A 12,891-nucleotide genomic window follows, 5' to 3' on the forward strand; every position below is an offset into this window, starting at 1 on the left:
TTTTTAGAACAGCATAGCTCTTAGTAACTTAATTCCCAATTAAGAGAGATTATAATAAAAGGAGTATTTGGGTTTATCCAACAGAAGGTGTCTCGAGGTGCAGTGTCTCAGCTTCCTCCTCTGCCACCCACCTTTGTTGCCATCTCTCATGGTTATAAGATGACTGCAGTAGTACAGACGTCTTAGCCTCACACCCACACATCCCAGGGCAATGAGAAGAAAGGGGACGCAAATATTTTTTCATTGCATATCGCTTAGTTTTTCAGAAAAAAATAATTATTTTCAGGAAGCCCCCTTCCCTCCAAATCCCTTCATATCCTATTAGATAGAATTGGCCACATACTTGCCCTACACTACAAGCAAGTCAAGAGGAATAGAATTAACGCTGGCTTAGACAATTATCACTTATTCCTGGATTCTGGGCATAATTGCTGCCTGCTCAAAATGAGCTTCGTTGTGTTTTTATTAAGAAAACGGAAGAGGCGATTTTTTAAACTATAGGTATACAACGGCTTCACTAGCAAGACTACAGATTCAAATTGTTATTTTCTACATTTGTGGAAGAAAGAGAAGAAAGCTAGCCTTTCTTTCTCTCATTTTCTGTCTCCTGGTTATAAATGAATGCAAGTTGAGTGGAACTTTTCATAAAATAGAATCATATTGACTACCAGTTCTTTTTTTTTGTGTATGTGTGGTACTAGGGTTGGAACCCAGGGAAATTCTACCTCTAAGCTATACCCCCAGCCCAATTTTTTATTCTGTATTTTGAAACGGGGTCCACTGAGTTGCAAAAAGCCTCACTAAGTAGTAACTGAGGCTGTCTGTGAACCGCAATCCTTCTGTCTCAGCCTCCCAATGCTGGGATTACAAGCAAGTGCCACCACTTCCAGCTTATCAATTTTTTTTTTTTTTTTCGGGTCTGGGGATGGAACCCAGGGGCATTTGACCTCCGAGCTACAGCCCCTGCCCTATTTTTTATTCTTTATTTTGAAACCGGGTCTCACTGAGTTGCAGAGGCCTCACTAAGTAGCTGAGGCTGTCCGCGAACCGTGATCCTCCAGATCTCAGCCTCCCGAATGCTGGGATTACAAGCGTGCGCCACCACGCCCGGCTTCAGCTTATCAATTCTTAAATAAGAACCTGATCCCCAAACCTGAAGGCCTGAGATTTCTTTCAGCTCTGAGGTCTAGGGCATATCTTTAGTCCTCAGCTTCCCCGCCTCCTAAAGTAAGAGAGATTGGAATAGATAATTAAGTCACTTCTCATGCTAAGCCTCCATAGGTTTTGAGTCAGCAGGCAATTTAGATATGACAGGTTTCAAATTAAAGATAAATTTATTGCCAAGGTTAGTAACTCAGCCAAGATTTATACTCTAGCAATCTGAAAAGCTTACAAAGGAATTTAATTTGTGTGTGTGTGTGTGTGTGTGTGTGTGTGTGTGTGTGTGTAATGCTGAATGGGTGGGGATTAAATCTAGTAGCACTTTACCAATGAGCTATAGCCCAGCCCTTTAAAAAAAAATCTTTTATTGCCAGGGGTGGTGGCGCACACTTGTAATCCCCGCATTTGGGAGGAGGCAGAGACAGGAGGATTGTGCTGGTTCGAAGCCAGCCCTGGCTTAAGAGACCCTGTTTCAATAAATAAATAAATAAATAAATAAATAAATAAATAAATATATATATATATATATATATATATATATATATATATATATATATATATATAGTCTGGGATTGTATCCCGGAGGTAGAAGGGTTTCCAGGAATCCCAGTACCACCAAAAAGAAAAAGAAAAAACTTTTATTTTTGAGACAGGGTCTCACTATGTTGTACTGGTCTCAAACCTATGATCCTATGTGTCAGCCTCTCAAGTTACTGGGATTTCAAGCATGTACCACCATGCAGGGCTAAAAATTTAAAGAATAAGAGAGTAGACGGGTGAGTTTTGAAGTTCACCATTCAGATTTAAGTTTTGACTAACAAAATTCTTCTCTGATACATTCCCTATGGTGAATCCTTCTGAGACAAGTGTTATCAGTCAGTCATGAAAAAAGAGTATTACTAAGTGGTCTGCGGAAGAATGAGTTCTGAGGTAAAAATAAATCCGGCAAGAGGCTGGGTTGATCACCTTTAAATAGATTTTTCATCACAGGATTTCTTAGAAGATTTACAAAGCTAAAATGTATTGGAGTCTCCAAAATGAGATATATCATGTTCTAACTTCAATTTTGACTTCAATTTTGACTATGAATCCTTATTTCATGAACCATTTAATTATTTTTCATTTAAAAGATAATCATACTGCTAACATTTGTATGGAGTTGGTGCAAATAACAAAATATTTTCAAAAACATCTTCTGTCTATATAAAAACCTTCCCTTTCCAATTTTTTTTTTTTTTTTTTTTTTTTTGGTACTGGGATTCCTGGAAGCCCTTCTACCTCCAGGCTACACTCCCAGTCCTATTTTTTATTTTTTATATATTTTTATTTGGAAACAGGGTCTCTTAAGCCAGCATGGCTGGCTTTGAACCTGTGCGATCCTCCTGTCTCTGCCTCCCAAGAGCAGGGATAACAAGCGTGCGCCACCACGCCCGGCATTCCAAATTTTCTGACACTCACTAGATGATGCCAATTTAGTAGCACTATTCTAGAAACAGAAAACAATATATGTGTGTGTGTGTGTGTGTGTGTGTGTGTGCATATTTTATCCCACACATATTAATTTAATAAGTGTTAGATGATATAAATGTGGCCTTAGTATTTTAAAGATACAATATCACCAGCGATGTACTTTTTTATTCCCAGTATTTAAATTTATTTATTAGTAATCATTTTTAGGTGCCTTTGTGAAAATTTTCATAGACTAAAAGTTCAGGGGAAAACACTTGGAGAAATACTATTTGTGTTATAATAAATTGTAGTGTACATAAACCCGTTTAAAAGAAGAAAGAGCAGAAAGAAAACAGTTAAAAAAAAGAGCAAAGAAGTTCTTACTGCTTGTAAAAGTAAGCTAGTCAATGAGGAATTCCTGGCATAAGCCACACAGGAGCTGTTGTTAGACTCATGTTTCAAGTTTTAAAGTAATCCTTATAGAAGCTAAACTGCATAAAAACAGTAATGGGCTTCCATTCCTTGTTACATAGCTGGTAATGGATGGATATTGCCTACTGGGAGAATCAACTAGCCTCGTGAATCAGTAGAAATGTCAGTAAGAGAGAACACAGGAATTCAGGACAACTCTTAGGGTTGCCATCCCTTTCGTGGAATCAAGCAGCTTAAATAGAAACAAATACAACCATACAAAATATTTCTGTCACTGATATGAGTTCTCACAGGGATAGGGGGGGGCAAAGGAAGTCATCGTCTACCAATGAGTGTGCAACACCGAAAATTACTTATTTTTTTATTTTATTTTATTTTATTTTTTTGGTGGTACTGGGGGTGGAACCCAGGGGCTTTCTACCTCCGGCCTATACTCCCAGAGCTATATTTATATTTTATTTGGAAACAGGGTCTCACTAATTTGCTGAGAACCTCACCAAGTAGCTGAGGCTGGCTTCGAACCTGTGCGATTCTCCTGTCTCAGCCTCCCAAGCGCGGGGATTACAAGCGTGCACCACCACGCCCGGCTTGAAAATTACTTCTAAGCCCTAAGAATGTTAAATACTCCACAAATCAAGAAGAATGGAAAAGAAAACCCAATGTATAATTTTGTCCCGGTGACAGCTGAGTTGTGAATAACAATAAAAAGATGAAGTATTCGTTAAATAGATGCTTAGATGTGTATTATCTCATGAAATCCTCTGAAGTAGATATTATGTGGAAGAAAACAAGGTAGACATGTTGGATGTCTGCCCAGGATCTTGAGAACTATAACCAATTCGTGGGAGGGACTTTAGGGTGATATTTTGTGCGTTTGTGTTACAGATGGGTTCTGGAGACATAACATCGGCAACGTAAGACAACGTAAAACCACAATGGATTGGTGTTTGGATACACCCCGTGTGTGTGTGTGTGTGTGTGTGTGTGTGTGTGTGTTTCTCATTTTCAATTCTTGTTCAAACTGGGATGATGTTATTTGACGTGTTACAGTGATTTAATAGATTTCTTTACGGTTGTACCTTTCTAATAAAGAATAAACACCTTTAGTTTAAAAAATTAATTTGTAGCCTTACCAAGCCACCTAATTAGACAACATCGCCATCTAGTGGCCTAAACATACAGTTAACACTTAAGGGGTGGGAGCCGGGGGTCCTAAGAGGGCCCTGAGTCCAGTTGTACCTACAGAGCCAAGTTGTGCCAGTTTTAATAGTTGTGCCAAAGCCACACCAAGAGCACAGGAAGTCACTGAGAACAAACATGTGATGACACTTGGCTAGGAAACACACTGTGGCCCCAAAGTTTTGTCAGCTTCATCGAGAAAAAAAACTACCACTTCGATACAAGATTTGGATGGGCTTCACTTCTTTTCTTGTCTTTGAACTTTTATGATCCACTTCACACTCCTTTGATCATGGGCCTGCTTGAAATATTTCCCATTCTCTCTTCGTTACAATTGACTCTATCACAAGGACCAGGTACAGAAGCAGTGTTAGTTGCTAATGAACCAATCTAAGCCTCAAAGGAAACTTAAAATCTACTCTAGGTAGAAAAGCAAGAGCTAAGGTGTGGTCTAAACAAGAGAAAACTTCGTGGACAAGAACGTAGAAAAGGGCTTATAAGACTGGAGCAGATGTGGTATCAGCTGAGGTTCACAATATTCTAGAAATAAATGTCCCTAGAAAAAAATTCCTTTGGCCGGGCATGGTGGTACATGCTTCAAATCCCAGTAAAGGCTGGCCTCAGCTACTTAGTGAGGCCCTCCACAACTCAGTGAGACCCTGTTTCAAAATAAAGAATAAATAATAGGGCTGCACATGTAGCTTGTAGATAGAATGCCCCTGGGTTCAATCTCCAGGACTATATATATAAAAAAAAATTCTTTGAGCCAGGCGTGGTGGCACACGCTTGTAATCCCAGTGCTTGAGAGGCTGAGAAAGGAGGCTCACACAGGTTTGAAGCCAGCCTCAGCTACTTAATGAGGCTCTCAGCAACTTAGTGAGACCCTGTTTCCACATAAAATATAAAATAGGTCTGGGATATAGCCAGGAGAGAGAAAAGCCCCTGGGTTCCACCCCTAGTACCACACACACATACACACAAAAATTCTTTGGCCTTTTCTTCAGTCAAACTCAGTTACTCTTTGCTTCCTCAGGTTGACGTAGCCCTTTGCTTCTGCACCTCGGCCACTTACTGAAACCACCATCAATGTGTTGAAAGGGCCCAGAAACTTGGAGAAAGAGCCCGCATGCCCAAGACTGGCCCACTCTTGGAATGCTACTGATTGGTTCTTGCCAGTCCCATCTCTGCCTATTCCACAAAGAAGAGGAGAGCACACACAGATCACCATGAGGTCTTTTGGAAAGCCACTTGTGACAAAATCAGTATAGAACCCATTTAGGTCTGTGTGGGTAAAGGAACAGTGGAAAAACCGGAAGAGGGAATTTTCAGAAATCCGAATATGTGCTTCTCCAAAATTTGCATCAGGCTGAGTCACAGCCATGCAAACGGACCTTAGCTCAGATTTCCCGTCAGAAAAATCTGGAACAAACTCACTTCCTGTTTGCAAAGCTCCGAGGAAACCAGCGGTTGGTTCTTACCTATAATAAAAAGGATTTCCACGGCGATGTCGCTGACCGTGGTGCTCCGCGTGGTGGACAGGTCGTCGTTCCCGATAAAGCAAACGTTGTAAGGTACTGTCACAGCAACATAAAACGTCGCCAACAGGATAAGCCAGTCCCAGCCAGCTTTGAAAGTGCTAAAATGCAAAAGTATGAATTTGGACTTCTTTGCATCAGAAACCTTATACTCCGGAAACGCTGGTTTATCTACAAAAACATTCTGTGAACAAAGACAAAGAGAAGAGAACAGGAAATGCGAGGTTACAAACGAGGCTCACACACACACTTCTGTCAGGAGGATCATGCATGCTTACAATGTCAATATATCTCAGGAATAACTTTTAAAACTTGATGGTATATAGTCATGCACTGTGCAACTACGTTTCAGTCAAAGAGGGACTTCATATATGACGTGGCTCCATAAGATTACAAGAGAACTCAAACCTTTCTTTCTATTCCTTTCCTTCTCTCTTCCTTTCTCCCTTCCCTCCCTCCCTTCCTTCCTTCCTTCCTTCTTTCCTTCCTTCTTTCCTTCTTATACTAGGGATTGAACCTAGGGCCATTCTATCTTCAAGCTATACCCCCAGCCCTTTTTATTTTATTTATTTATTTTATTTCAAAACAGAGTCTTGTTAAGTTGTGATGTTCTCACATTGCTGAGATTGTCCTGGAACCTGCAATCCTCCTGTCTCAGCCTCCCAAGAATTGGGATTACAGAAACGGAAACATTTCTTAGTGACTTGCTAACCATTGTAATGTTGTAACTCAACACAATACTCACATGTTTGTGGTGATACTGCTGTGAAGGAACCTACCGTGCAGCTATATAAAAGAATAGCCATACAATTGTGTACACTACACAGTACTTGACAATGATAGCAAACAACCATGTTATGATTTATGTATTTATTACACGTGCTATTTGTTACTTATAAAACAGCGTGCGGTGCGACCGGCACCAGCAGCAGCCTCAGACATCTGTTTCACTCGTTTGTGGATCACATCAAGGCAAGGTTCCATGACTGGCTTGTGCTCTGTAGGTCTGTGTAAGCACGCTCAAAGATGCTCCCACCACAACAAAATCACCTAATGACGCATTTCTCAGAACGTATCCCTCTCGTCTATGACCCACGACTGCACTGAAGTTGAGCAGAGATCTTTGTTCTAAGCAACAACAATGTGCAGAGTTTCGTCATGAATGTTCAGTGAGCAGTCTGGGTTCTGTCCAGTACAAAAACAAAGAGACCATTATCTAAAATGTCACCTAAAAATATCCACGGTTGCAAGTAGGATCCCACACACATCCTAAACACAAAGACAGGTTTATCTGCCTGTTGCTATGTGGACATTCTGTATACTTAGAGTTTTCAGATGGTCGTCATTATCTAAAGAATACATTTGAACTATGATTCTGCCATAGCCTTTTTTTTTTTTTGTAGAAAGGATAGAGAGAGATTACCAACAATATTCTAATGTAAATATCTGTTTATACTTCTTTTGAAATAAAACCAGGATGTCCATTCTTTTTTTTTTTTTTTACACATTTTGGTTATTGGTGAAGTTTCCAGTTGGAGAAATAAATCTTGTTCCCTTGGTTAACATGGAAACATCCTGACGCTGGCCGGCCCTTGGTAACATGGCAAGGTGAGAAAGGTTGCTCTAAAGTATTATTTAAGTCATGGAGGGAAAAAGGCAGCGTTTGCCATGTAGCTGATTAAATGCAGAATAGCTGGAGTTTTTGACAACTGCAAAAGCGCTTCCCTTTGATGGCAGTCCAAATTGATGAACAATTCCGTTATTGCTATGAGACAAAGGGAGGCCCAGCAACTGCGTGCGTGGAAATTTGACAAGCCTATGACCAGATACTTGCAGAACTTGCTTTGACCTCAATTAATAAGGAAGAGAAGACAGGTAATGAAAACTTAAATTTGAAAGTTAAGCTGAATTAATAGAACAGCCAAAAGTTCTGGAATATGTATTACTTGCAGGTCATGGTGTTATTTTCTTGACTCAGACAATGAGGAAAGGGCAGATTGGTGGGGAGCGTTCAGGGAGCCCTGGAGTTATGTGAGGATTCGAGAAACATCAAGAGAGGTCGGGAAACTTAGCTTTTAGTTATGACTATCACTAAGTAGTTCTGCCACCTTGACATAGTGCACTCCTGTCTGGCATAGATCTCTGGTAGGAATTCCCAACACACATTCCTACTTCCTGTTAGTGTTCTCACTGGACCCATACAGTACTTCATAGAGACAGTCCTGTTGCTGGGGCAGTTTCACACTTTCTGGATGGTTCTTTGATGCCCACCTGCCACTGAATCTTTGTTCCATCCCATTCCCTTATATTTGACCTGCCTCTTTTGTCTCACTCTGGTTTTCAGAGGTGGACTTTGGCATAAAGTCGAGGAGAATAAGCCCTCTTGTTAAGCTTCTTATCAATACTTGGGGGCAGGTGCAGACAAGAGAGAAGTAGAGGTGTTCCACGGGTGTACATCTACACAGGATCACTGAGCACTTCTAGTAAAAACAGCACACACAAGAGGGTCAAATCACTTTTATCCTAAATATTTACTACAATAAGAAATTATCAGCTAGGTGTGGTGGTGCACACTTGTAATCTTAGTACTTGGGAGGCCGAAACAAGAGGACCGCTAGGCTCGTGGCAAGGTTCAGCAACTTAGCAAGGTCCTCTGCGACTCAGTGAGGCCCTTTCAAAGTTAAAATGAGCTGGGGAGGGGTGTAGATCAGAGGTAGAATAACCTTGGGTTGTCTTCAGTACCACACACTAAATAAATAAATAAATAAATAAATAAATAAATAAATAATCAAGATAAACATTTCATTTTCTATTCACACAAATAAAACTTTTAATTTGAGGTGAAGCCACATTTAAGACGAGAGTTGAGAAAAAACAGTATTTTCTTTGATTATGTGAATTCCATGAAGCATTAGGGATGCTGGTACAAAGTTCAGCAGTAGGTTTGTTTTCTCTGCCATCAGAAAAGAAGTAATCACATGATTTCATTTCTCTAGGTTACTTAAAGTATGCCTTTTGAAATTATAATCAAGGTATTGTTATTTAAAGTATTATGAAAGCATGTTATTTTAAAATTATGCTGAGCCGAGCGTGGTGGCGCACGCTTGCAATCCCCGCTCTTGGGAGGCTGAGACAGGAGGATTGCACAGGTTCAAAGCCAGCTTCAGCTATTTATTGAGGCTCTCAGCAACTTAGTGAGACCCTGTTTCAAAATAAAATATAAAATAGGTCTGGGAGTACAGCCCAGAGGTAGAAAGCCTCTGGGTTCTACCCAGTACCACCAAAAAATAAAAAATAAATAAATAAAATAAAATTATGCTGAGAATTTAATATCATCTCATAGAAGACCTAAATTTTGAAATGTTGTTATATCAAATCATACACACAGTTGGGAGACATGGCACACACACCTATAATCCTAGTACTTGGAAAGCTGAGCCAGGAGGATCTCAGGTTCGATGACAGCCTCAGCAACTTAACAAGGTCCTCAGAAACTTAGTGAGAATCTACTTTAATATAAAAAATAAAATATAATAGAGCTTGTAGCTCAGAGATAGACCACCTCTGGTTTTAATCCACAGTATCGCAAATAAACAAAATAAAAATCTGCACACATCTTTATATCGTCACCTACATAAAAAATAGATGCTCCTTGACTTTCTCCATAGTTTTTATTAGATGTTATCAAAACTCTCAAATGAAAGAAAATGTTTCACCATTACTAAAAAAAACACACATTTGTAAACTTGTGCATTTTAGAAAGATGTAGGAAAGTCATGTTATTTATAACCCTCAAACATATAAAGTTTGCCTAAGGAATAATAAAACCAACCTGCCTAGATTTCAGGTATGTGTTATTTAATAATTTTGACATATGACTTTGTTACCAATCAAATTTTAGCTATTTTGCCTCTACCCTAGGGATTATTGAAGCACAGTCATTAATTCAATGGCAATTAAAATAACCACTAAAGTATTTTTCAACATTTCTTTGAAACTATCATCTGAACGAGCAAGAAAGTAGAAAGATGCTTTTGTAGTCACTATACCAGATAAGCCAGGAATAGTGTTTGCCTGTGTGTGTGTGTTGAAGAGTGGTTGTATGTGTGTATATTACTGAAAATTAAACTGGGGAGCATTCTACCTCTGAGCTACAACCCCAGTCCTATTTTACTTTTTATTGAGTTAAGTGTACTAGTATTGGGAAGAGGTTTCAAAATGTATTAATGTATCAGTATTGGGAAAGATTTCCAATTTTAAAAATATATCTTTGGTAGCAAAGAAAGCCAGGAGTGTCAGGAAGAAGGGTGTTTTTACATTTCTAAAGAAAAGTAAAGAAAGCCAGAGAAAAGGGTTCTTTATATTTCTAAAGAGAGACAAACTGCCTCAAGGATGGGAGGAAACCCCGGATCCAGGAGAAGCAACCTAACACATTTTGGGAGTGTAATAAAAGGTGTGGGGTCTGTGCCTAGACAGAGCTGCCCCCCCTTCAGAGGGGGCCGATCTGGCTGGGCTAGAAATAGGGAAACATATCTACATATCAAAGGACCCGCTGCAGACTTGGTTGGGGATAAGAACACTCAGCATGCAGGGGTCTTTTGGTGTATTCACTCAAGTCCCCCCGCCATGCCATTTGCGAATGGCATGGGGCTTTAACTGTCTTCAGTATTTCTATCTTTTTAATAAACTTCTTTAAATCTTCAGCAACTGTCCGAGCTATGTATACCTATCCTTAGCTCAGGACAAGAACCTGTGGTTTTTCTGTTTGTGTGGTGGTATTGGGGGAATTATTTCTCCCCGCACACACTGAACATATTTCACCGTAACATTAAGGTCTTGCTAAATTGCTAAGGCTGGCTTCAGATCTGTGATTCTCCCGTCTCAGCTTTTCATGTACTTGGGATCATAAGTGCGTACCACATCTGGCCAGTGTATGCTTATGATGTCCATGAGCACAGCTCCTTGCTGAGAATACACAGGCCTTGACAGCTCTCTCTCCTTTCATATAACAGAGGTTCACATGTGATCTTTATAACATTTCGTTGACATGGAAACAGCCACATCATACCATTCTCATTGAATCGACAGAGTAATGAAGAGTCTAGGAAAGCAGAAATCAAGTATGTTTTCGATGATATTCCAGGTAGAGTTAGAGCCAGGACTATAGGTGTTAATTCCCCATCCTCCGATCTTGCGATGGTCTGACAAGTTCATTTGTCTATGGTGAAATGTATGTTTGTTCTATAGAATTGCTTCAGGGAAGAAGTCAAGCTGAAGCAAAATAGTGGCTCAATGTCAGAGCCCTGAGTCCCCCAGCTACCACTCCTACTTTGGAGACTTTAAATAGTTTGTTATTTTTATCATTAAAATAGGATTAATAAAAATATACCTGCTAGCGACTTCCTGTAAGAATATGATAATGTAAATAATATAATGTAAGTACAATGACATTTGAAGTAATTATGTTTTTAAATAGCTCAGGTTAGCAAATATTAAGAATCCTCTTCTGTGTGTTTAAATGTCAGCACAACCAGAATTTCCCCGAAAATGCTTTAGCCAATAAAACCATCCCTTTCCCCCTCTCTTTCTGTGATCTTTTGTTTAGCCATTTTATTCTGATCTCACTGAAGAAGAAGGTGAACGGGGCCAACCCTGATTCCACACTTGGCTTTGGGAGGAAGATTTACCTGTAATATCAGAGTCGCTGTGTTGATTAGACATCCTTAATTACTATGTATTATTTTAATGCTCCACCCTGATGTTTATACTTCTGAAATGAACAGCAATTAAGCAATTAGCTAAGCAGTGGGAGTTATGATTTTTTTAAATCACATTTTTAAGTAGTGTTCTGTACTTGGCTGAATCTAAAGGGAAAAATAGCAGGTTTAGCAAATGCATTTTAAAGCTCACTAATACCTGCAACATTGAAATGATTCTCACCTAAAATGATTCTCAACTAAAAGCTAGAAGATAATGTTGGGCGTTCAGAACAGCAGAGTCTCTGGATAATATTTGTTCAGGTGTTTTGCTGGTCGACTTGCAGAGAATACAGCTCAGATGTGATTACCTTTGTTTCTTCCCAGAACTTGTTTGCTGTCCCCAGGGCTGATTTGGTAACTTAAGGGAGATGTAAATAGAAAAGCAGCGGGGTAGGAGCCACAGATCAAGTAGTATGCATGCACTGTTCAGTGTCTTTACACTTTCAGGTTTATCAGCGTGACACTAAGGTGTGGTGTGGGGCCCCTCTAGAAAACCTTCATATGGACAATAACACAATCAGTGTGTGACTTCTCACAGTGGCGCGAGGCAGACCAGAGTGGTCAAGGAAGATGGTCCTTGGGGTGGAGGATACATGGATCTAAACATCTTGGTTTTTTTTTTTTTTTTTTTTGGTGGTGGTACTGGGGTTCCTGGAAGCCCTTCTACCTCCGGGCTACACTCCCAGACCTATTTTTTTTTATATAGTTTTTTATTTGGAAACAGGGTCTCTTAAGCCAGTGAGGCTGGGTCCGAACCTGTGCGATCCTCCTGTCTCTGCCTCCCAAGCGCGGGGATTACAAGCGTGCGCCACCACGCCCGGCTAAACATCTTGTTTTAACTTCTGGAAAGAATCACAGTGAAACAGAGAAGGTTTGCACACCTACATGTACACCCTGATTTTACACATCTTCCTTCTTCCACTCTATGTGTGGAATGCAAGGGCTACTTCATCAAAGCATTTGTATGCAAGATTTGGTAGTTCCAGAGCTTCCCATGTGGAAGTAAGAGGCTGGGGAAACCTCGGGGCCCATAACTCCCAGAACATCTGGATCTTAGATCAATTCCAAAATGGCTTTGGTTGTTAGATGTAACTGTTTCTAACATCACTGGCAAGTGAGACCAAGTATTCGACCTGCCGCTCATGGTGACAAAACACCCAGCTATTTTCTAATGATGCCACAATGGATATTAGTGACAGGAGCATCATTTGAAACACTGCCTTTAAACATCGATAGCTACGCAGGCCTCGTTCTAGGTTTCTCCAAGAAGGTGAAGTTTCTCTGTGCTAAAATCCAATGAAGTATGAAATTGTGAAGATGTGCGTTACATAAAACTCTGCAAAGGAACACCTCAGATAGGCTCAGTAATTTGTTCT

General features: G+C 40.0%; 1 protein-coding gene across 1 annotated transcript in view; it reads right to left on the reverse strand.

Annotated features, from left to right (window-relative positions):
• The window catches only part of KCNH8 (potassium voltage-gated channel subfamily H member 8), a gene marked incomplete at both ends in the record, with an annotated part of 371,332 nt that overhangs the window by 159,216 nt on the left and 199,225 nt on the right, over window positions 1-12,891 (reverse strand). Inside the window, one exon of the mRNA XM_080715733.1 lies at window positions 5,700-5,940. Coding sequence (XP_080571859.1) covers window positions 5,700-5,940 — 241 coding nt within the window. The remainder of the gene's footprint in view (window positions 1-5,699; window positions 5,941-12,891) is intronic.

This window comes from Muscardinus avellanarius (assembly GCF_963383645.1).
Source record: "Muscardinus avellanarius genome assembly, chromosome: 18".
NCBI classification, from domain to species: domain Eukaryota; kingdom Metazoa; phylum Chordata; class Mammalia; order Rodentia; family Gliridae; genus Muscardinus; species Muscardinus avellanarius.